The sequence below is a fragment of the Daphnia pulicaria genome, chromosome 4 (genome assembly GCF_021234035.1).
Source record: "Daphnia pulicaria isolate SC F1-1A chromosome 4, SC_F0-13Bv2, whole genome shotgun sequence".
Classification (NCBI taxonomy): Eukaryota; Metazoa; Arthropoda; class Branchiopoda; order Diplostraca; family Daphniidae; genus Daphnia; species Daphnia pulicaria.
In genome coordinates, this window is record NC_060916.1 from 11202272 (window position 1) to 11222358 (window position 20087).

General features: G+C 41.4%; 4 protein-coding genes across 5 annotated transcripts; 3 read left to right on the top strand and 1 right to left on the bottom strand.

The window, feature by feature from the left end:
• Positions 1-386: 386 nt before the first annotated feature.
• On the top strand, positions 387-3846 carry LOC124337172 (protein Wnt-2b-B-like). Its single transcript, XM_046791259.1, has 10 exons — positions 387-845; positions 1196-1290; positions 1357-1422; positions 1524-1715; positions 1790-2005; positions 2207-2450; positions 2526-2669; positions 2724-2824; positions 2998-3286; positions 3446-3846. Exons 8-10 carry the CDS (start codon positions 2792-2794, stop codon positions 3712-3714), a joined length of 591 nt encoding a protein of 196 aa, XP_046647215.1. The 5' UTR covers positions 387-845; positions 1196-1290; positions 1357-1422; positions 1524-1715; positions 1790-2005; positions 2207-2450; positions 2526-2669; positions 2724-2791; the 3' UTR covers positions 3715-3846.
• A 92-nt stretch (positions 3847-3938) lies between these two features.
• On the bottom strand, positions 3939-7263 carry LOC124337004. Of its 2 annotated transcripts, none has more exons than XM_046791006.1 (7): positions 7134-7263; positions 5940-6065; positions 5648-5864; positions 5435-5589; positions 5166-5367; positions 4839-5090; positions 3939-4775 (listed from the first exon to the last, which is right to left on the bottom strand). In XM_046791006.1, exons 2-7 carry the CDS (start codon positions 6009-6011, stop codon positions 4288-4290), a joined length of 1386 nt encoding a protein of 461 aa, XP_046646962.1. In that variant the 5' UTR covers positions 6012-6065; positions 7134-7263; the 3' UTR covers positions 3939-4287. The 2 variants fall into 2 exon arrangements, with proteins under 2 accessions (XP_046646962.1, XP_046646961.1); XM_046791005.1 differs by lacking the exon at positions 7134-7263 and adding an exon at positions 6160-7070.
• Positions 7264-10834: 3571 nt separating this feature from the next.
• LOC124337707 (protein fem-1 homolog C-like) lies at positions 10835-12568 on the top strand. Its single transcript, XM_046791740.1, has one exon. The coding sequence runs from the start codon at positions 10835-10837 to the stop codon at positions 12566-12568; it is 1734 nt and encodes a 577-aa protein (XP_046647696.1).
• A 2322-nt stretch (positions 12569-14890) lies between these two features.
• On the top strand, positions 14891-19883 carry LOC124336896 (protein timeless-like). The gene is made up of 15 exons (XM_046790805.1): positions 14891-14939; positions 15017-15182; positions 15262-15384; positions 15737-15831; positions 15898-15959; positions 16061-16262; positions 16341-16532; positions 17023-17161; positions 17224-17370; positions 17444-17507; positions 17581-17747; positions 17812-18584; positions 18650-18914; positions 18975-19527; positions 19590-19883. The coding sequence occupies exons 3-15, from the start codon at positions 15282-15284 to the stop codon at positions 19675-19677; spliced, it is 2850 nt and encodes a 949-aa protein (XP_046646761.1). The 5' UTR covers positions 14891-14939; positions 15017-15182; positions 15262-15281; the 3' UTR covers positions 19678-19883.
• The last annotated feature ends 204 nt before the right edge of the window (positions 19884-20087 follow it).

Below are 20087 nucleotides of genomic sequence, written 5' to 3' on the forward strand. Positions count from 1 at the left end.
AACCATTCTCTTTCTTCTTTCACCTTATTCTCATCAGCACGTTTCTATATTTTTAGACGAAAAAAGGTTTTTGAACTGGGCCATTCATTTGATGGGTTTGTCTAGTCACCAGAGATACAATCAGAAAACATCAAAAGGTACACAGCATTTACGTATAGTTTACAATCTAATAGGTAGGCGGATATATTTACTGGAGAAGGTGGGGATGTCACTTTTCCTCCGAACTGGGACGTCTACGTTTTGGAATTACCCAGGGCCAACGCAAAATAGTTTTCCAACATTTGAAAAAAGAAAAGAAAAGAGAAAATGTATAAACGATTCTTTGGAAAAGATTTAAAAAGAAAAAGAATTCGACGAAAAGGAGCCATGACATTTTTTTCATTTTCTTATTATTTCTTATTTATTGGTAGGCTAAATTGCAAAAGTGAATAAGGCGTAATGTAATAACACGAAGTATTTTTTTTTTTTTTTTAAGTTTAGATGGTATCTCGGTCTGAGTGGCATAAAATTACAGACATGCGCACAGCCGGAGTCGATTTACCGACTCCGGCATACAAAAGTCTCCGCAATTCCGCTTTTCCTACTCACACGACCGCTGGAATCCCCACGGCGCTGGCACGTCTGTTATTCAGTCCACAATAAGTTTAAATTTGATCAATTCGTTCAAGTGTTTTGTTTGAATGGTGTGAAAAATATAACTGTCGCTCGTATTATATTGACAGCCGGATTGCTGTGGTTCAAAATGGAACGGCGGATGACATTAAGTGGCCATGTTCCGTCTTTATCTCTCATTCCGTTGGGGACCTGTCATAGCGGCAAGTACTACATCGACGGCGAATGTCTGGGTAAGCATTCCCCCTACCAATTCATTTATTTTTCTTTACTTAAAGAAATAATTAAACGTGGAATATAATGAGCACCAGATTGGGGATTCCTCCAAAACGAATTATCTGTCACAACACCAGCTGTGTGCAATCAAGACATGTTTGTGTGTCATTCACTGAACCTTAACACTTTACTAATAATCTATTTCCACTTCTATCCGCCAGTTGGCCTTGTAGCTAAATAATAGGCTTTCCGGCCCGGCCAACTTTTCCTTTTTCAGTTATAATGATGTGTGTCTTCACCATCTCCTCCGCTCGACGCCACGAAATACTAAGCTGAAAGTGTTTTTCTTTCTTTCTATAAAAACCAGTTCATCTTGAAGAGATCAATATCAAGTTGGAAAACGAGGATCCCATTACTCGCCCACTTCGGTGCGCCCTCGCATTCCTGGACATTCTCAACAAGGTATAATAGAAAATGAATAGACTAGATTACAATTCCACCAAACTAACAATTAATTTATGTGTGTAGGATCTACCTAATCCCGATTCTTATTAACAGCCAGGATCAGCCCAGCATTTTGAATTCAACAATCAAGTAGGCCCTATATAATAAGGATTCGCTTATACGGTTGTATACGGTATTACTCGGAAAGTAATTTTTTTCAAATGTTGTTTGGTTTCCCTGTCTTTCAATAGATTATTGGCTGAGCTAACTACACCCCTAGAATGCCTGGGAATGGTCGGCGTAGAGACTCGGTCCAATCAGAGCAGCACGGTAACACAACCAGTTGACATCTACAAACTGAGCTCTACAACGCCAAGGAATCCTTTCTGGATGGTGGGGCCATGCCAGCCGTTCTCAGTCACGTTCGCCACACCTTAGAAAAGGTAAACTCGGTAAACTGTCACAATCGATCCCGCCCAGGTTATATTAGCCGAAAACGTTTCCTCCCGATTCATAGCAGGAGCCGTTGTCGAGCGATTATAGCATTTCGGTGAATCATTCCCTGTTACTCGTACGAAACATCCTGAACGCTTCCGAACGATCTACTCAGATGGCGGACATAGTCTTTGATATTGGCGAACGACAGGATCAACAGCAGGACCAACTGGTGCGAATATTATTGACCCAGGGACTGGATCGTCTCCTCATCAGCTTACTGGCCTGCGCCCACAAGGTGAATTAATTAATTATCATTTGAAATCTTTTATTTTCCCGCTTCTAAGATTACAATATAAAAATTAATTACGTAGTGAACTGGGCGAAGAGATAAATAAAATTTCGCGGAACGATGTTTTAAATAATTGGATAGTGATCCTTTAATTTGGCGTGTATGGATTTTTAATTCCAAATTCTTCCCACCTGATGTTCTTTTTAGGAAAGATTTTGGATCAAGTCTTTACCAGAACTACACTTTGTTGAAGAAATTAAAGATTGGGAACCGTTGGGAACACCAACACCGCGAGGAAAGGTGGTACCACTAAAGCAAACTGCTAAAACTCTGACATTGCACCTCCATAATGGGCAATTCGTAAAACGTGGTGGTACGTTTTTCTGGTTTTTCTATGGGAATTTCCACGGATCGGAGTTCAAAAATTGTGTAGTCCGCTCCGCAATTCAAAGTAAACTATTTCTCACCAGATAATTATAGGCCTAATACCAAATAACCCAAAATATTTTGTTTTTTTAATTAACAGAAGAAGTTCGTAAAGTGTTTCCTAATGCAGACGCCGAATTTGATATGAATGTTCAATTATGGTTCGACAACCAACCATCTTCATCAGTAGTCAGAAACACCGAAGCTCAAAGAGCTGTACTACGCAGATGTATCATCTGTGTCTGTAATATAATAATATTTATGATTAACAGTTTTAAATCCTAGTAATTCGGAAAAGAATTTTTTCTTTATCTCTTCCACAGCGTGAACGAGGCCGTTTTAGATAATGCTGATAAAGATGGCCTGATGAACCTCCACAACAACCGAGTCGGTCGAAAGGTAATTCATTGGCTATTTAAATCAATTAAAAAAATGAGCAAATTATTAAAATAAAAATTTAATTTGATGAAATTCATCGCTTAAAAAATAAAATAATTAATAGTTAAATTAATCATTAAATAATTAAAATTAATTTAATTCAATGAATTGATTTGAATTGATTCGCCCCCTAGGCTCTTCACAAATTGATGCGGCACCAATGCAAATGCCACGGAGTGTCGGGTGCCTGCAACGTCCGCACTTGCTGGACGACACTTCCGGAATTCCGCGAAGTCGGCGCTTACCTGAAGGAGAAATACGACGCCTCGCTGGAGGTCAGCTCCGACCCGTCGGGCACGACGCTCATCACGGCCGACCATCTCAACGACAACCGCAAGAGTCTCAAGACCAATCCGCCGCAAGTTCACGATCTCGTCTACCTGGAACACTCGTCCGATTACTGCTCCTTTGATCCGCTCACTGGTGAGTTCAACAAAATATGCTAATTTGCTTCAATCAAATAAATTTAAATTATTCATATGAAATTAAAATTAAAATATTCAAATTAAATTTAAATGTTATTATTTAAAAAATATTGAAATGAATTAAAACCAAATTATTTTTTTAAAATTTAAAATAAAGGTTCGATCGGGACGGCCGGAAGACCGTGCAATAAAACATCGAAAGGAATTGACGGATGCGATTTGCTGTGCTGCGGGCGTGGTTACGACACGAGGCGAGTGCTGGTGTCGACGCCGTGCAATTGCACGTTCAAGTGGTGCTGCTCGGTCGAGTGCAAGACGTGCACCCAGTGGAAGGACGAGCACTTTTGCAAGCCGCTGCAGTCGTTCGAACTCAACAAATTCAACGCCACCAAACAGCAGCAGCAGCAGAATCAGAAGAAGAAATGACACAACCGACCGACATTTTTTGAAAATTTTGACTAGACAAAAAACAAAAGAATAATTTCCAGATATTATTATGTTATTATGAAGTATTTCTTCCTTTTTTTTTTACCTTTGTCTCGGTGAGCGCATTGATGTACATAGTTCCAATTTTAAGTATCTGAAAAGAAAAAAAATTAACTTCTTGAAATGATCGAATCGTCCGTCTTTTTATTGTCCATTACGAGTTCGGATGAAACAGATTTTCTACCATCCAGATGAGTGGCATATAAGCTTTTGGCTGTAAAAACGTCGATTCCGTGGCGGATGGTGGATGATTATTTATTGTCGCTCTACAGCTAATAATCAACAAATTTAAAATTGTTCATCTCGATTAATATGCCAATGATTTCCCGCAGTTAAATCGTTTTTGCTGAACTGCTGTTGGAATCGTTAAATGTTATTTGCAAATATTTATTTAGACGTCGACACGCATTAAAGATTTGCACATTCCTCAGAACCAAAAGACCAATAACTCCGGGACTACACCGTACAACCACAAACACCAAACTTCTTGTTACTAATTGGGATCAATTGAAATCAAACAAATGTGGCCAGTGACTGGGAAATATCTTCTTCAATGAGAAATCCATTAAAGTGAGTGTAACTGTTAAGTGAGTTATGAAGTGTTACCCCAGGGTCAATCTGCAAAATCTCTAACCATATTTGATCCCCCGCTTGCAAACTTAGAGTTGATTGCAGAGAAAATGTCTCGTATTCACCAGAGGTATTTGACTCATCAGCCAAACCATACGACATAGGATTACCGTTCTTCATCAACCCAATCCATAAAGCAACCTTAGAGGTAGAAGATGGAAGAAATGCAATTCCAGATGCAGAGAAAAAATATTTGCCTGGGCGAGGTGCCGTGAAAATCCAGGTCGTTTCGTTCATGGCTCCTCCTACATTCAATTCCACAATCTCGAATGGAACTGGAACTCCAGCTTGATTAAATGGTGAGGTTTTCTTGACGTAAAAATAAGTTGGTGATGATTTGACATCTTCAAACCCAATCCAGCGCTGAAAACCTTTTCAATCCAAAAACACATATGAAAGTTTAAGAACGTTTCAATCCTGACATTTGAATTTACCCGCGTCATCTGGTAACTTGGTGAAATCACAGTAGACCCTTTCAACCATTTTAGCTCCCACGACGGAATATAATCCGCTCAAGGTGTGTCCCCTCCGCCATAGATCTGCACACGAAGTTGGTATTCCAGTGACGGCCACTTGTCCGGTACATTCGAAACGTCCTAGTTGATGAATCCCGGACGAAGTTTCCAGTTGAGTTCGGCCATAATTGAGTCTCGTGACGGGCAGAACTTCCTTATCAGTGATGACTCCTGAATATTTCAAATAATCATTCATATATTATTATTAGAATTTGTGGAGCAGATGACAACTTGTAGTTCTAATACCTTCATCGGTTAATGGCACTGGAGCGGCAGAGTCGCAGTTGCATTTGGTGGAAGAATCGACGCAATTTCCATCCAATCCGCACTGGCAAAGATGGACGTCCGTGTTACCACCGGCCCAGAAAGTTTTGGCATTTCCATTTTTGTCATTCCACCATGCGTATGTGATGGTGTTGAGTTCCAGTGGTGCAAAATTGCAATCGTACTATTTAATTAGACGCTATAGATTAAGTTTACTAACTTAAAAAATAATGAACAAAAATGGCGTATACTTTAATTGACTGATGGCATTCGGCGGAAAGTTCAGCCAGCGCTGAAATTTGTCGACTACTGGCGTTGTACCTGATCGTCCTGGAATAACATCCAGGATCAGCGCAGTGTCCAACATCCATCGGCGACTCACTGTCGTGTGGAATAGCAGTCGATCCTGGAGACAGAAATTCAGGTAAATCTTACATTATGTGAGTTTAACTACTTTAAATTACCTTTTGCCATGTCGCAGTAGACGTAAATCGGGTCATCCCCAACACCTTGGCCGTCAGGATCTATCCAGTACATGCCGGAGCTCAGCGATGGATCCGCTGCCCGAGCCTCTCGACAAGTTCTGGGCATAGAATTTTTTACGGATAATTGACTTGTTCTTTGACTTTCAGCTTGTTGCAGAGCGATTTCTAGCCGAGCAAATTTCTCCACTAAAATATCCTGTTCATCATATTGTTTCAGAAGTTATTTTAGCGAATTATTATTTAAAAACGCAGCGCTAATGAGGAAAACTACGTGATGCTGAACTTTGGTTTCCAGTTCAACGTTTTTGGCCTCCAGTGCCGCAACTTTGGTCTCTAGTGCCATAACTTTGGCTTCTAGTTGAACATTCTTTGTTGCCACAACTTCATTTAAGCTTACCTTTGGAAATAATACAAATAATACAGTCAAATAATATCAATAACATACAGGTACGAACTATGCTGAGAACAGTTAAAAGTTTAGCCAAACTTACATAATTTTCAGTTAGTCGTTTCACTTGGTCTTCCAGACTGAGAGCAGCGCTGGTCTGCCAAACCGAAAATAACAAAGAAAGACTCAAATGGATTGAAAAGAATTCCAATTTAGCCATTTTCACTTTTATAAAGAGCAATGCAATCCACTACACGTAGTGTGTCGTGGTTAACTTGTGAGACAAAAGTGATTGATATGATTTAGACGAGGTTTTTCCCCATTCAAGATAAGATGGTCCAATCAAAGTCAGATCGCAATCAGTTAAAAAACAACGATGAGATTTGTTCAAGTTCTAAAAATTTACTTTTTCTGGCGGATCGATGCGAAAATATTACAATGATATATTTCATTCCGAACCGGATCTAATTTCGTCTTTCCCAGCATCACAACGATTATCACCTTTTTTAAATAAGCTAAATATGCAAAATGAATATTTAAGTACGGTCAATTTGTTACTGTGAATATAAGCATACAGATGCCAATTGCACCCGAATTCTTTGGAAAATCTGCAGCTTGACCTACATCGGCTGTACTTGGAAAATCTTGTTTTCCTCCATTTGTCCATTCCTCACAGCAATAAAAACCAAAACAAAAAAATTCGAAATGATTTGCTTCACTTTCACGATATTGGTGAAATTCGCACAAAAATAGTTCAATAATTATTAAAAAAAATTTGCCAAAATATTTCTCAACGAATCTGTAGAGCTCTTCAGCAGTCGAAAAAAGGTAAACTATTTCATACGTCCAACCGAAAATGAAATTACTACGCGGTTTCTGTCCAGCCCTGATAAAAATACACGACTGTTTTCCCAGCGACACCATAATATAAAGAAAAATGGTTCATTGCAATCAGTAACGATATTTTCTGTTCTTGAATAAACGCTAAAAAATCGCAACACTGTTAATACGAAACTAGACCTCCACGAATAATTGAATGTACGTTACATAAGATGCCACGAAATCTGTAATACTGACCTCCTAAAATTTGATTTCACCATTCCAAACTTGTTTTCTCTCTTAATTTTACCAGCAAATGACATAAATCTCACAACAAAAGCACCACGTCCTTTTATTACATCAAGAACTTGTCTCAGCTGGACATTTTCGCAAACTGTTCATGTACATCGAACCACGTCCCCACTCATCAACGGTGGGTGGATTTCGTTGAGAAAAACATCTTGCCACATCTTGATCTTGGCACGTGTCGTATAAACGACCTTCAACCTGGCCCCAAAAACAAAAGTCCAATAAGTTAAGAGAAATTCCCAGACGATAATGTTTCCAATGTGTGTCTACGTGCGTAAGGTAAGGTGGTTTCCTGGAATGGACATATTTTCCCTATATCGATCAACTCAACTAAAGAATCGATTCCAACTGACATCCCTCCATTTATTGGCCACACACATTTGATAGCGCCTGGTGACGTCAGCGTGACGTCAATCCTATCCTTTTTTTCTGGTATAAAAACACCCTTCCGGACGCCCCCAAAACAGCTGTTTATTATATTAAAGTTTATAACATTTCGTGGGGCTCACGTCGTCCGATCACAAAACGTCCATTTTCCAAACTATAAATTGGAGACAAGTTCACATCCAACATTATAACTCGTGTTCAAATGTCGACTACTACTACCCTGAATGTGCATCAGATTTTCCTGGCCGTCCACCGCGGATGGATCGATCAATTGCGCCGAGTGCTGGAGAAAGATGGCCGGACCATGAAGAACCTGTGCGAATGCAACGAGCAAAGTGAGACGCCATTGCAGGTGGCCATCCGAGAGCGACAATTCGCAGTGATTGAGTTTCTGGTCCAGTTGGTCAAGGATCACATCCAAATCCATTGCCATCCGCATTCCAGGTGGGTCAGGCGGATGTCGCCCTTTTCATGGGACAAAATCAATGTGGAATCGTTCGCCATCGGGCCGGCCGAGTTTGGCAAGGAATTCACCCAGACGTTCGTCCTGCCGTCAGCCGACGTGGCCATTTTGCAGGACATGGCCAGCAGCGACCGGATCGGCATCTTCAAATTGATCGAGTACCTGATCGACGTGGCCGATGACGACACGTCCTGGTTCGAATTCTTCCTCAATTCGATGGTGGCCAGTTCGATGGACCGGGCCCAGAAGATCATTGCCCTGGAACTGATGGGCTCGGCTTTTATTTTAAAAATTCGACTGGCCGATGAGCAGTTCGAGCCGGACGAAATTTCCGGCGGACTGCGTGGACTCCAGTGCTGGAAAAAAGCGCTGGAACTACGCAATTCGACGGCCAACGGCCGCCGACCGATGCCCAAGATCCCGCACGTTCTGTCCAGCGCCGCTCGCAACGCCCTGGGCGATTCGGCCGAAGTGACGACGCCGGAGCAAATGCAAGAATTGGAAAATCAATTGAGACGACACGATCGCCGATCGCTCATCACCGATCAGGCCTTTCTCGTCATCCAGCGGACGTTCGCCCAGCGCCAGCTGGGCGCCGAGCCCAATCTCTTCCATCTCAAAACCCTGCTGGACTACGGCAAACAATTCAAAACGACGGTCGATCATTTCTCCAACACGGAAATCCATTACGGCCGAGCGATCAACATTTCGCTCATGATTATGCAGCAGTTCAACCGGGCCGATTTCCCCAAATGTTTCCAGGTTTTCGTCGAGGCTTTCCTCCTCTTCGCCAACGTCCTGAACGGACTGGGCCGCAAGACGACCAACAACGCCGAGCGGATCAAAGAGCTGACGTTCGCTCACGTCCTGGAAGCGATCACATTCGGCTTCATAATCGCCACCGATTTGATTTTATTGCCACCGATCTGCGATCAGCACACCATGTGGGAAATGCTGGTCATGAGGAAAATCTATTTGCTGATGGTCACCCTGTTCAAAATGATGCCCAAACTCGATCCGCCGGAAGGCGAACGACTCTGCCGAGTCCTCGGCAATTTCTTCCGTGTCGAACAATTGCGCAACGGATTTTCCAGCCTGCTCCACCTGGCCGTCGAGGGCTTCTTGGCGGCAAGGATCGACGTCACCGTCCGGGCTGACATTGTCACATTTTTCCTGGACAACGGAGCCGATCCCAAGAGCCTGGACAGAAGCGGCAAATCGCCGCTTCACATTCTGGCGGGAAAATGTCAACCGAATTCAAACGAGTTATTCTTCGAGGTGTTCCAGGCCGTCCTGGAAGCCGGTGGGCATCTGGATCAAGTGACACCTGACGGGAAAACGGTCATCGACGTCCTGAAGGACAAGAAAAAACAGTTCCAGGAATCGCTGGATCCCAGAGTTGATCATTGGATCAACACGGTCGTGTCACTCGAGTGCTACTGCGCTCAGAAAATCCGCCAGGAGCATATTGCGTTCGCTGAAGACGAGCAACAGCTTCCGCTTTGCCTGCAGCAATTCATCGAACAGCACAGCCCCTTGAAAAGCAAACTGCAAGGTGATCAATTCATTTGATTATTATTAAAAATTGACGTCATAATTTATTGAATTGAATAAAATAAATTTAAATACAAATAAAATCATTTAAAATCAAATTAATATTATTTTTAATACAATTAATAAAATTATATTTTATTTAATTAATTTGAAAATTTGAATTAATTGTACGTACAGTACGTACAGAAGTCGAGAGGCCTCCGCTGATTGGATTTCCCAGCGCTTATCGAGTCCTTCAAGATTCTGCAAAGGCGTCTCACATTTTCGTTTTGAACACGATTTTCAATTATTTCCGGTCTATTTTTGATTGCAAAATTTGACTTGATTTTTTCAGTGACTTTCATTTAATACTTTACGTAAAAATTTAGGTGGCGGAATTTTATTGTATTCGTCGCACCTTCGATGGCTTTGACTAATACACTCCTATCTGGTTCTGGAATTGAATTTCAGTTTAATTTCACAAGCCGAATTGAGCCAAATACAATTATACGGTCCTTCATTTGAAGACCGATTGCGAGCAAATGATTGAAGTACGCGAGATTGGTTAACGTTTCGTATCGTCATTTTCTATTTAGAACAGTTCAAGATTTTTCAAAAAGTTGAAACTATAAACATCAAAATCTTTAAAATCAAATATATCGATGGCAAATCGTTTCAAACGTTAAAAAAAAAAAAAAAAAAAAAAAAAATCTGTGCACCTTCGTCGCTTTTCTCCATAATTTTACCATAATGTCACGTACACAGACAATTTCATTCGCATATTTTAGTCGACTTCTCCCCCTAGAATTAGATTAACCAAAAGAAGAAAAAAAGAAAAGAATACGCTATACCTACAGGGATGGATGGTGCAGTAAATAAATGTTGTGTACCCCGGTGAACTTCCCCCGCCAATTATACCCCAGCCATTTTTCCACCTAAAAAAAAAGGCCGTAAGGCTCGTATCGGTCTGCCTATCCTTTTTTATCTGGGTCCGACCTTGAATTTCTACACCAGTTACATAAAGGGGCCAATCCTTGGAATTGCACTTTTACTTTGCTTACATAATAATATATCCTGCTGCTGACCTGCCTTCGGCCTGTTGGTAGAACACTTGCAGTCTTCTTCCTAACGCTGTCGTACACAGTCGTCCATCTGACACTGCTCTCCCAGTTTCTATTACGTAAGCGATTGAATCTTATTTTTTTTTAAGTTTGACACCACATTTTAATTCATTTGATAGCCAAAATCGTTTAAAATTAATTACAAAATGGTAGAAGCCATCAACGTGTTGGACCTTGTTTCCCAAGCAGTTAGTCAAGGTTCGATCGCCGAATTAAATCAAATAAGAAAGCGCAACAATTGGATAGCGATACCTATTCGTTATGTAACCCAGCCTCTGGGCCAGCAGGGCGAAACGGCCCTGCAGTCGAGTGTCAGAAACGGACACTACGACGTCGTCGAGTTCCTAGTCGGCGAATTGAAATATCAAATTTATCCCGAATGGGCGAAATCGATCGACAAAGTCCCGTCTTATTTCACCTGGACGAATTTGAATTTCAACAAAGTTCTTCCACCGCTCGTTGTCCAGTCACCCGAGATGGAAGTTATCCGCGATATCGCCAACCAAATTCCAATCGTCAAAGTCATTGAATATCTGATCGATCCGGCCAGCGACGAACCCTGTCAGTGGCTGGAATTTGTATTGAATTCGATCGTGGCCAGTTCGGCCAGCCGGACGGACAAGATCGTCGCCTTCGAACTGATGGGCGTCGCCTTCGTCTTCAAACCGAGAAACGGCGTCTGGAGGGGAGTCCAGTGCTGGGAACAGGCCATGGCCCTTCGCTACTCGACAGTCGGTGATCAATCGGCGATCCCGATCATTCCCGATCTAGCGGCCAGCTCTTTATTTGTCGACCGCAAGAAGCTCATCGCTTCGCCAACATCTCTCCAGAAATTCAAAGGCGAATGGCGACTCGGCTACAACCTGCTGGAAGCTCAAACTCAAGCCTTGGCCGTCAGCCAGAGGATCGTCAATCAATGCGGCCAGCAGCAGCGGACGGGTATTCCTTATTCGTTCCACCTGGAACATTTGATGCGCTACGCTTATCGCTGCTACATCCACGAGAATCAATTGAATTGCTCGTTGAACATTGCGATGATGATCCTCAAACAAACGGACGATTTCAGATCAGGATCGTCACTTAAATGTATCAGGATTTTCGCCGAGACTCTGGACCTGCTGTTGGAATGTCTGAAGCACCAAAAGTTGAAAATAAAAAAAGGAGTTGAAGATTTATCGTTCGCTAATCTCTTGGTGGTCGTCAAATTCGGATTGGCCATTTTGCTGAATGTCATGCTGTTGTCGCCCGTCGTCCGACCGACCGTCGATCGGTGGCAGTTCAACGTCATGGATCAAATCCACCGTTTGATTTTAGAGCATCTTGGACGCTGTCGTAATAATCCAGCGGAAATCCAACAGCTGAAAGATTGTCTCTCGCCGTATTTCCGCGCCAATAATTTGAAAAGGTTCACCAGTCTTCTTCACCTGGCCATCAGCCAAGGGACGGACGGCCGTCAAATCTTGCCCATCATCCAGCTGTTCCTAGAAGCCGGAGCCGATCCAACCGGAATCGACACCAACGGCGAAACTCCGTTGCATCTTTTATCCGAAAATCAGGATTGCTTTCAATCCGATCCGGAATCGTATGAGCAAGTGTTTCAGGCTTTGCTGGATGCCGGATGTTGTCTGGGCCAATCGATTCCGGCGGGTAAAACATTTCTGAGCATTTTAAACGGCCAGAAATCTAAATGCGTATCGAAATTCCGTTTCCATCATTATCTGGATCCGCTGGTCAATGTCGTCTTACCACTGGCCTGCGTTTGCGCCAAAGTCATCCGCCACAAGCAAATTTTATTCGAAGGCCGACTTCCGCCGCGGCTGCAATCGTTTGTTAGCCGTCACAGCGCTATGGAAGGTGATATTGTTATAAACACGGGGTAATGAGTTATATAATAGGGTTATCTAATATTGGTTTTTATTTTTATTTGTTTGCCTATTAGATTACGCAATTTCTAACAGTGCTGTCTGACAGCGTAGGCCTAATTCCAAGAGAGAAAATGGAAACCAAACGTATTATATGTGATTTGGTTTTTTTTAACCTTTTAACAAATTTGTGCTATTAATAATCGACTGAATTCAATAATGTGCAGAAATTGTTTGACATAGGCTTCTAGTGTTATTACTCAGTTCTCTAGTTTATTACTCTGTTGTTTGAGAAATAAACAATTATTGCTAATTGGTTTTCGATACTGAGTGGACATGCGACTCAAAATGTTTAAGCTGCTTGGCAACGACACCAACAAGGATGATTTAATAGTTTTATGAGTGGCTTTTAAAAGCTTCGCCGTTGTCCAATAAAAACCCCAACGGGAACAAGACATATTGACTCAGCTCGCCCTTTTAAGAGTGTATAGCGACAACTGGCTATGTACAGCCCTATCTATTATACCCATCTAACATTTAATGCGCATTTCACTGAGAGAATGACTAGACGGAAAAGGACGAAAAAGTAAATAGGAAATGACTTTTTTAAAAACGATACTGCGTATCTTGGGCTAATAATAGAACCAACCGGATTGGTCGATCGCTATCAAGAGAATGAAACAACCTGCCAGAAGTATAATAATAGAAATATACAAAAACCCGACTGATGGGTGGATTTCTTGGGATGTGATGACCTTATGACCAGGTCATTTTCGTTTTCCAGGTTTATTTTGTTCTCCACCAATTAAAACAAAGGCCACCAATCAAATATCTTTCGTGATTCACACGTAGTCACTATAGAGAAGAGTGACATTTTTTAGTGCGTATAGTGAACGGTATATAGCCAAGCGGCAGCCATAAATGAAAATACAACCAATCAGTTCAGTTTGCAAGCTCGAAAATTTAAGATTTAAATTTTTATAAAAGCCATTAGCTATTCACTACGGCAGATAGAGCGACGTATAAACCGTCATTGGCGAATGGGCACCAGGTGGAATTGTGTCGCCATGGTCCCTACGTGCAAGTAGAAAAGCATGATATATGAGGCTTTGATTCTCAGTAAGCTATTTTTTTATTAGGAAATTATGTGTAATACCATGGAGACACGTTTATACCATTTTGCCTCTTATGGGCTTTAAACGCGTATGCGCGCTACCATATTTAGGTCTGTTATGTAATTTTTGGTCATTTTTTTAAAGCAGCCAATTATTTTTAGACGGTTTCTTTTTTAAAAAAATACTAACTTGCGCGATGACTTTTTACTTTTATTGCATTTTTAAATTAGACAATTCCGGACAATTCGAATTCAGATGAAGATCAAAATAAGTTTAATTGCACCAGAAACTTTGACTATATGACGAAACGTTTTTCCCCCTCATAAAATAAGTTTCGGACCAATTAAAATAATGTAATTAAAAAGAAAAAAATTTGGGCTAGTGGGGATTTTTCTCCTCCTCCGATGCGCAATCAAGGTGCAGTGTACAATTATCAGCAGATAAAATTCACCTTTCGTACGAGAGGTGCCTCTGTCAGTGTCACCTTATTATTATTACACCTGACTCCAATTAGTATTTTAGTCAGTTACGTAGCGTCGTGGTTGATGATTCGTCAATCCGCTGGAACCTTTTGGCTTTACATTCGCACTCTTCTCCCCCGCCGGCCCGCCCCATTGTTAAGTCAGACTGGCATATAGAAAAGGATTGAGGGGCGTTTTTTAGTTTTATATAGTCTCATTTCTATGACGTTTGAGAAACTCAGAAAAGTGGTTCAATTAAAACATTTTTTAGGATTTTCAACTGACAGTGTTGGGTGTCTGGGAGTCGTGACACAATGTCGTCGTGCTGGCGAATGCTGCTGCCGTCACACTCGTCGTTTCTTCTCATTTCCCAGACGCTTCCGGCGAGCGCCATTGTGTCTGTATACTTTTGACGTCGCGTCAATCCGAGGTATAAATGTACTATAAATATAAAGGAACTATTCTCTCTTTCATCTTTCTCATCAGCACGTTTCTATTTTGATTGACACAAAGGTTTTCCAACCCGACGAGTCATTGGTGCGTGTCTAGTCACCAGAGATAAGGGAAAACATTTGAAAAGGTATAGAGTACAGTTTAATATGTAGGCGGATAGACTGGAGAAGGTGGGGGTGTCACTTTTCCTCCGAGCTGTGACGTATACGTTTGGAATTACCCAGGGCCAACGCAAATAGTTCTCCAACATCTAAACGAGAGGAAAGAAAATGTAAACGATTCTTTTGAAAAGATTAATTTCGAAAGGATTCGACGAAATTAAGGGGCCACGACATTTTTCCTTTTTCTTTCTTATCGTTGGTAAATTGCGATAGTGAACATAAGGCGTAATGTAATAACACTGTGAAGTATTTATTTACTTATTTTTAAAAATTTAGTTGGTCTTGGTCTGAGACTCTGAGTGGCACAAGATTACAGACATGCGCACAGCCGGAGTCGATTTACCGACTCCGGCATAAAAGTCTCCGCAATTCCGCTTCTCCTACTCACACGACCGCAGGAATCCCCACGGCGCTGGGACGTCTGTTGTTCAGTCCACAATAAGTTCAGATTGATCAATTCGTTCAAGTGTTTTGTTTGAATGGTGTGAAAAATATAACTGTCGCTCGTATTACATTGACAGCCGGATTGCTGTGGTTCAAAATGGAACGGCGGATGACATTAAGTGGCCATGTTCCGTCTTTATCTCTCATTCCGTTGGGGACTTGTCATAGCGGCAAGTACTACATCGACGGCGAATGTCTGGGTAAGCATTCCCCCAACCAATTCATTTATTTTTCTTTACTTAAAGAAATAATTAAACGTGGAATATAATGAGCACCAAATTGGGAATTCCTCCGAAACTAATTATATGTCACAACACCAGCTGTGTGCAATCAAGACATGTTTGTGTGATTCACAGCACCCCCTAACATTTATTTACTAATAATCTATTTCCACTTCTATCCGCCAGTTGGCCTTGTAGCTAAATAATAGGCTTTCCGGCCAGCTTTTCCTTTTTCATTTAATGATGTGTCGTCACCATCTCCTCCACTCGACGTCACGAAAAACGAAGTTGAAAATGTTGTTTTCTTTCTTTCTTTCTTGCTACACTCCAGTTCATCTTGAAGAGATCAATATCAAGTTGGAAAACGAGGATCCCATTACTCGCCCACTTCGGTGCGCCCTCGCATTCCTGGACATTCTCAACAAGGTATAATAGAAAATGAATTGACTAAATTACAATTCCACCAAACTAACAATTAATTTATGTGTGTAGGATCTAATCCCGATTCTTATCAACAGCCAGGATCAGCCCAGCATTTTGAATTCGACAATCAAGTATATTATAATAAGGATTCGCTGATGATCGCTTAAGGTTGTACGGTATTACTCGAAAAGTAATTTTTGAAATGTTGTTTGGTTTCCCTGTCTTTAAATAGGTTATTGGCTGAACTTACTACACCCCTAGAATGCCTGGGAATGGTCGGCGTAGCGACTGGATCCAATCAGAGCAGCACGGCAACGCAACAAGTTGTCATCTACAAACTGACTCAGCTGCTCTGCAATGCCAAGGAATCCTTTCTGAATGGTGGTGGGGCCATGCTAGCCGTTCTCCATCACGTTTGCCACACCCTAGAAAAGGTAAAAATCGTCCTAATTGATCCCGCCCAGGTTATTTTATCCTTTTAACACAAAACCGTTTTCCCACCAAATCACCAGGAGCCGTTTTTGAGCGAATATAACATTTCTGTGAATCATTCCCTGTTACTCATTCGCAATATCCTGCACGCTCCCGAACGACCTACTCAGATGGCGGACAAACGACAAGATCAGCAGGACCAACTTGTGCAGATATTATTGGCCCAGGGACTGGATCGTATCCTCATCAGCTTACTGGCCTGCTCCCAAAGGGTGAATTAATTAATTATCATTTGAAATCTTTTATCTTCCCGGTTCTAAAATTAAGGTAGAAGAAATTAATCAGCTGGACGGAGAGGTAAATTTTAATTCGCAGAACGACGGTTTAAAATTTAATTTCAAAAGATCCTGTACATAAATGTATACGGTTGAAACTCTAATTTTCTATAATAATATTAACAATATAAGTAAAAGAGCGAGATCATTTCAAATGGTTTCCCAGAAAAAGTAACGTACGAGATATGTTACAGCTATAACGAGAGTAACTTTATCCATCGTATTGATTTTTTTGCCTTTAACCCCCCCCCCCCAGACATAGAGTCATGTCATACAGCACGCTTGCACCCGTTCAACCTGTAGTCTCTTAAATAATTAATAGCATTCGCTTGTGTCGTTATCAAATGAAAAACAAAAAAAAACAACTTTATATCGGATTACCGTTCGGCTTATACTAATCAGTTTTCTGTTTAATTTTTGCGTATAGGAACAATGGATGGTGACAGTTGTGCAGCTCATTTCTCTATTGTACAAGGATCAACCCGTTGAAATTATTTTACAACTTTTGGATGAAAACTGCACTCATCTTGAGCCGGAATTCTACTTTGACGAACAAAATCAATTTGGTATTAAAACTGAGAGCAAATGGCACGACAATTATGTAATTTGTTTCTACCTGCGCCAATAGATAAAACTCGACGATCTAGTCAGCAAAGTACGTCCAGCGGCTTCCACTCGGAAGATTCAAACGCGCCGAAAATGACATCACCAAAGGTTACGGATTCAGTGATGAGGAAATCCAATCGAAGAAAAAGTTTTTCAGGAAGTCAATCTAGTGAGTCATAAATTGGAAAACCTTTGAACATTTTATATTTGACATCCGCTTTTCTCGTTTCCCTTTTTTACAGGTAAATGCGGAAGTTCGTCGTCTTCCGCATCATCTCAACTTGGCGGAACTAAATGCTTAAAAAAGTAAAATAAAATAAATAAAAATTTGCATGGGAAACGCCATATGACTCAAATAACCTCTGCTCTCGGTATCCAGGAGTTTTAAAGGTTCCAAGAAATCAGAGAAAATTTTGAAAAAGCTTAGCAAATGCAACAAACTTGGACGTCGAGTGGAGATGATAGGCAACGTCGTCGAGTACAAACCGACGGATGAAAGTAATTTGAATCTCCTGAAAGGGTTTACCGTCAATTTCATCCGGCAAGGTAATAATAACTCGCTATAGCGTATATCAATTAAAATGCACAGTTTAAAACTTTCTTCTGATAGGCTACAACACACTGGTGGGCCAATTGCATCAACAGATGCTGAAACAACAGGGCGACGCCCACCTCCAGCTGCTGGATAAGTCGCACTTTCTCTGGCTCATTTCTTATTTCCTTCCCATCGCCTCCCGGTTGGAATTGAGCGTGGAACATTTAAAAAACGTCTTAACTATTGATGTCCTGTGTTATCTGACGTGGGAAGCTGTTTGTCAGACGGAAGAACTAGAAATTTATGCGTTTCAACATTCAACATTCGATTTGAAACCGTGCGTGAGGCGCTTGCATTTGTGCGTGAAAGCAATTCGTGAATATTTGAAAACACTGGAGAGATTTTCTCGTCCTTCGACGTCTAGAAATGCAAATGCACCGGGAAATTATTTGATTACTCGACTGAGCGGTTACGTGCCAGCGATTCGGGACCTCCGTCAACTCTTTTTGCTCCAACTCCGCCAATTCAATCCTGTCGTTCAAAGTCGTCGCTATCTACTCGACGTCATCGCAACCAATCACATCTTATTGCTGGCGCTCGAACGGTCCACTGGGCAATCGTCACGCGGGAGTTTTGATATTGGCCAACACTTGACTCAATTCTGTTCGGAAATGATAGTCGATCGATACGGCACGGCCCTCGAGGATTTCAAGACCAACGGCTCATTCGTCAACGATTGCATCTTGACTCTTTTGCATCACGTCGCGGGCGATTTGGGCCGGGCCGACCTTTTGTGCCGGCCCGTCATTCTTCGTCCATTCACCAAAATTTGGGCAGTGGAATTCAACGTAAGTTTATTACAATCAACAGCTATATTATTCGGAATTATTCAAATTGTCTGATTTATTTGCAGTTGCGTGACGACTGGAATGATTTGATTGAATTGATCATTAACAAATCAATGCGGTATTTTTCACATTATCGATACACGGAGACATTGCCTAGCAACCCAAATAATCCGCAAAAGATAAAAGATTCCGCTTCCCATTCGATGGATATCCTCCCACTAAAATATTCTGATGAGAAAACAATAGAAGAATCGACTGAAACAAATCAATGGTCGTACGAAGTACCTGACACCAACATTAAATCACTTTTGATTCAACTCAAGGATTCTGGTGCGTTTCAATCAATTTTTTAAAATTGTTACTCAAATAATTAGATTGTTTTTCTTACAGGATTTCAGAAACAACTGGACTGGATCCAGTCTTCATTATTATCAGCCTGTGCTGTTCGATTGGGGATCTACTCCGGCCAAGAATTCCGCCACCCCATATATACCCTGAGTTTTCAAATGAATTTGTCCTGCCCTTTGGTTCCCTGGACGGAGGTGGAAGCATCCGCCCTGCGTTCAGAACTCTTCCTCAATCTCCTATTTCGTATTGGCCTCATTCCTCCATCCCCTCAGGCTGTCCTGTACCCTCGTATCCCGCGTGAATGGTCCCCGAACACTTTGTACAGTGTCGCCCTCCTTTTCGGACCCATCGACCAGAAGAGGATCGATTTTGATTTAACTCGAGTCAAGAAAATCGAGTTAGACCACCCCTATTCATCTGTCAATGTCCAAAATGTCCAAAGATCATCTTCTCACCCTTTCATAATTCACGATGGCGTATCTCACCGTAAAGATTCGTTCCTGGAATCCAAGTTTCCTTCAGCAGAGATCGACATTTCTAGGCAAAATAGCATCGACTGTGTCTTCGACCAGCATAGTCCACGACCATTGGACAGGTAAATCAATTTCCAAATATCACGAATTTCAGCAGCCTATTTACATAATTTTCCGTCGACAGTATCAGCACCACCAGTTCACTGGAAGTCCACAAAATGGACTCTAGCGACAACGAAGAAATGGAGGTCCTTCTGTTTGTGACAGATTAGGCAGATTGGACGGTAGTGACGTCACGAGATAATTCAATTCCGTCTAAACGGACAGCGGTACATGTTTAAACTATTCAAATTAAATGTGGAACAATTAGTTGATTCACCTCTCTGTAAATATTCTCCAACAATAATTTGGTAAGACATTTTCCCTATTATTTATTGGTCAACAATTAATTGTGTAATTGCAATATCGTATAATTAAATTAATTATTCACAAATTCTCAATTAATTGCGTCTCTAAGTAATTAACTTATATCTCCCTAAATAATTGCTCGGTCTTGATTGAAATAATTACTGTCGTCCTCATTCCAGAAAAAATGACGTAATCATTACGTAAATATTTTGGTTTACGTGACCAGCATCACGTTCACATCAGTCCTTGGCCCAAGGACCCCAAGGTCAAGCTC

What these genes read in the sequence shown, in the direction of transcription:
- LOC124337172 (XM_046791259.1), top strand. Translation starts at nt 2,792, where the DNA reads ATGAACCTCCACAACAACCGAGTCGGTCGAAAG. An exon ending in ACAACCGAGTCGGTCGAAAG is followed by an intron (nt 2,825 to 2,997) that starts GTAATTCATTGG and finishes TTCGCCCCCTAG; the next exon opens with GCTCTTCACAAATTGATGCG. An exon ending in CTCCTTTGATCCGCTCACTG is followed by an intron (nt 3,287 to 3,445) that starts GTGAGTTCAACA and finishes TTTAAAATAAAG; the next exon opens with GTTCGATCGGGACGGCCGGA.
- LOC124337004 (XM_046791005.1), bottom strand. Translation starts at nt 6,276, where the DNA reads ATGGCTAAATTGGAATTCTTTTCAATCCATTTGAGTCTTTCTTTGTTA. An exon ending in AACGACTAACTGAAAATTAT is followed by an intron (nt 6,066 to 6,159) that starts GTAAGTTTGGCT and finishes TTATTTCCAAAG; the next exon opens with GTAAGCTTAAATGAAGTTGT. An exon ending in CTACTGCGACATGGCAAAAG is followed by an intron (nt 5,590 to 5,647) that starts GTAATTTAAAGT and finishes TTCTGTCTCCAG; the next exon opens with GATCGACTGCTATTCCACAC.
- LOC124337707 (XM_046791740.1), top strand. Translation starts at nt 10,835, where the DNA reads ATGGTAGAAGCCATCAACGTGTTGGACCTTGTTTCCCAAGCAGTTAGT.
- LOC124336896 (XM_046790805.1), top strand. Translation starts at nt 15,282, where the DNA reads ATGGAACGGCGGATGACATTAAGTGGCCATGTTCCGTCTTTATCTCTC. An exon ending in CATCGACGGCGAATGTCTGG is followed by an intron (nt 15,385 to 15,736) that starts GTAAGCATTCCC and finishes GCTACACTCCAG; the next exon opens with TTCATCTTGAAGAGATCAAT. An exon ending in TCCTGGACATTCTCAACAAG is followed by an intron (nt 15,832 to 15,897) that starts GTATAATAGAAA and finishes TTATGTGTGTAG; the next exon opens with GATCTAATCCCGATTCTTAT.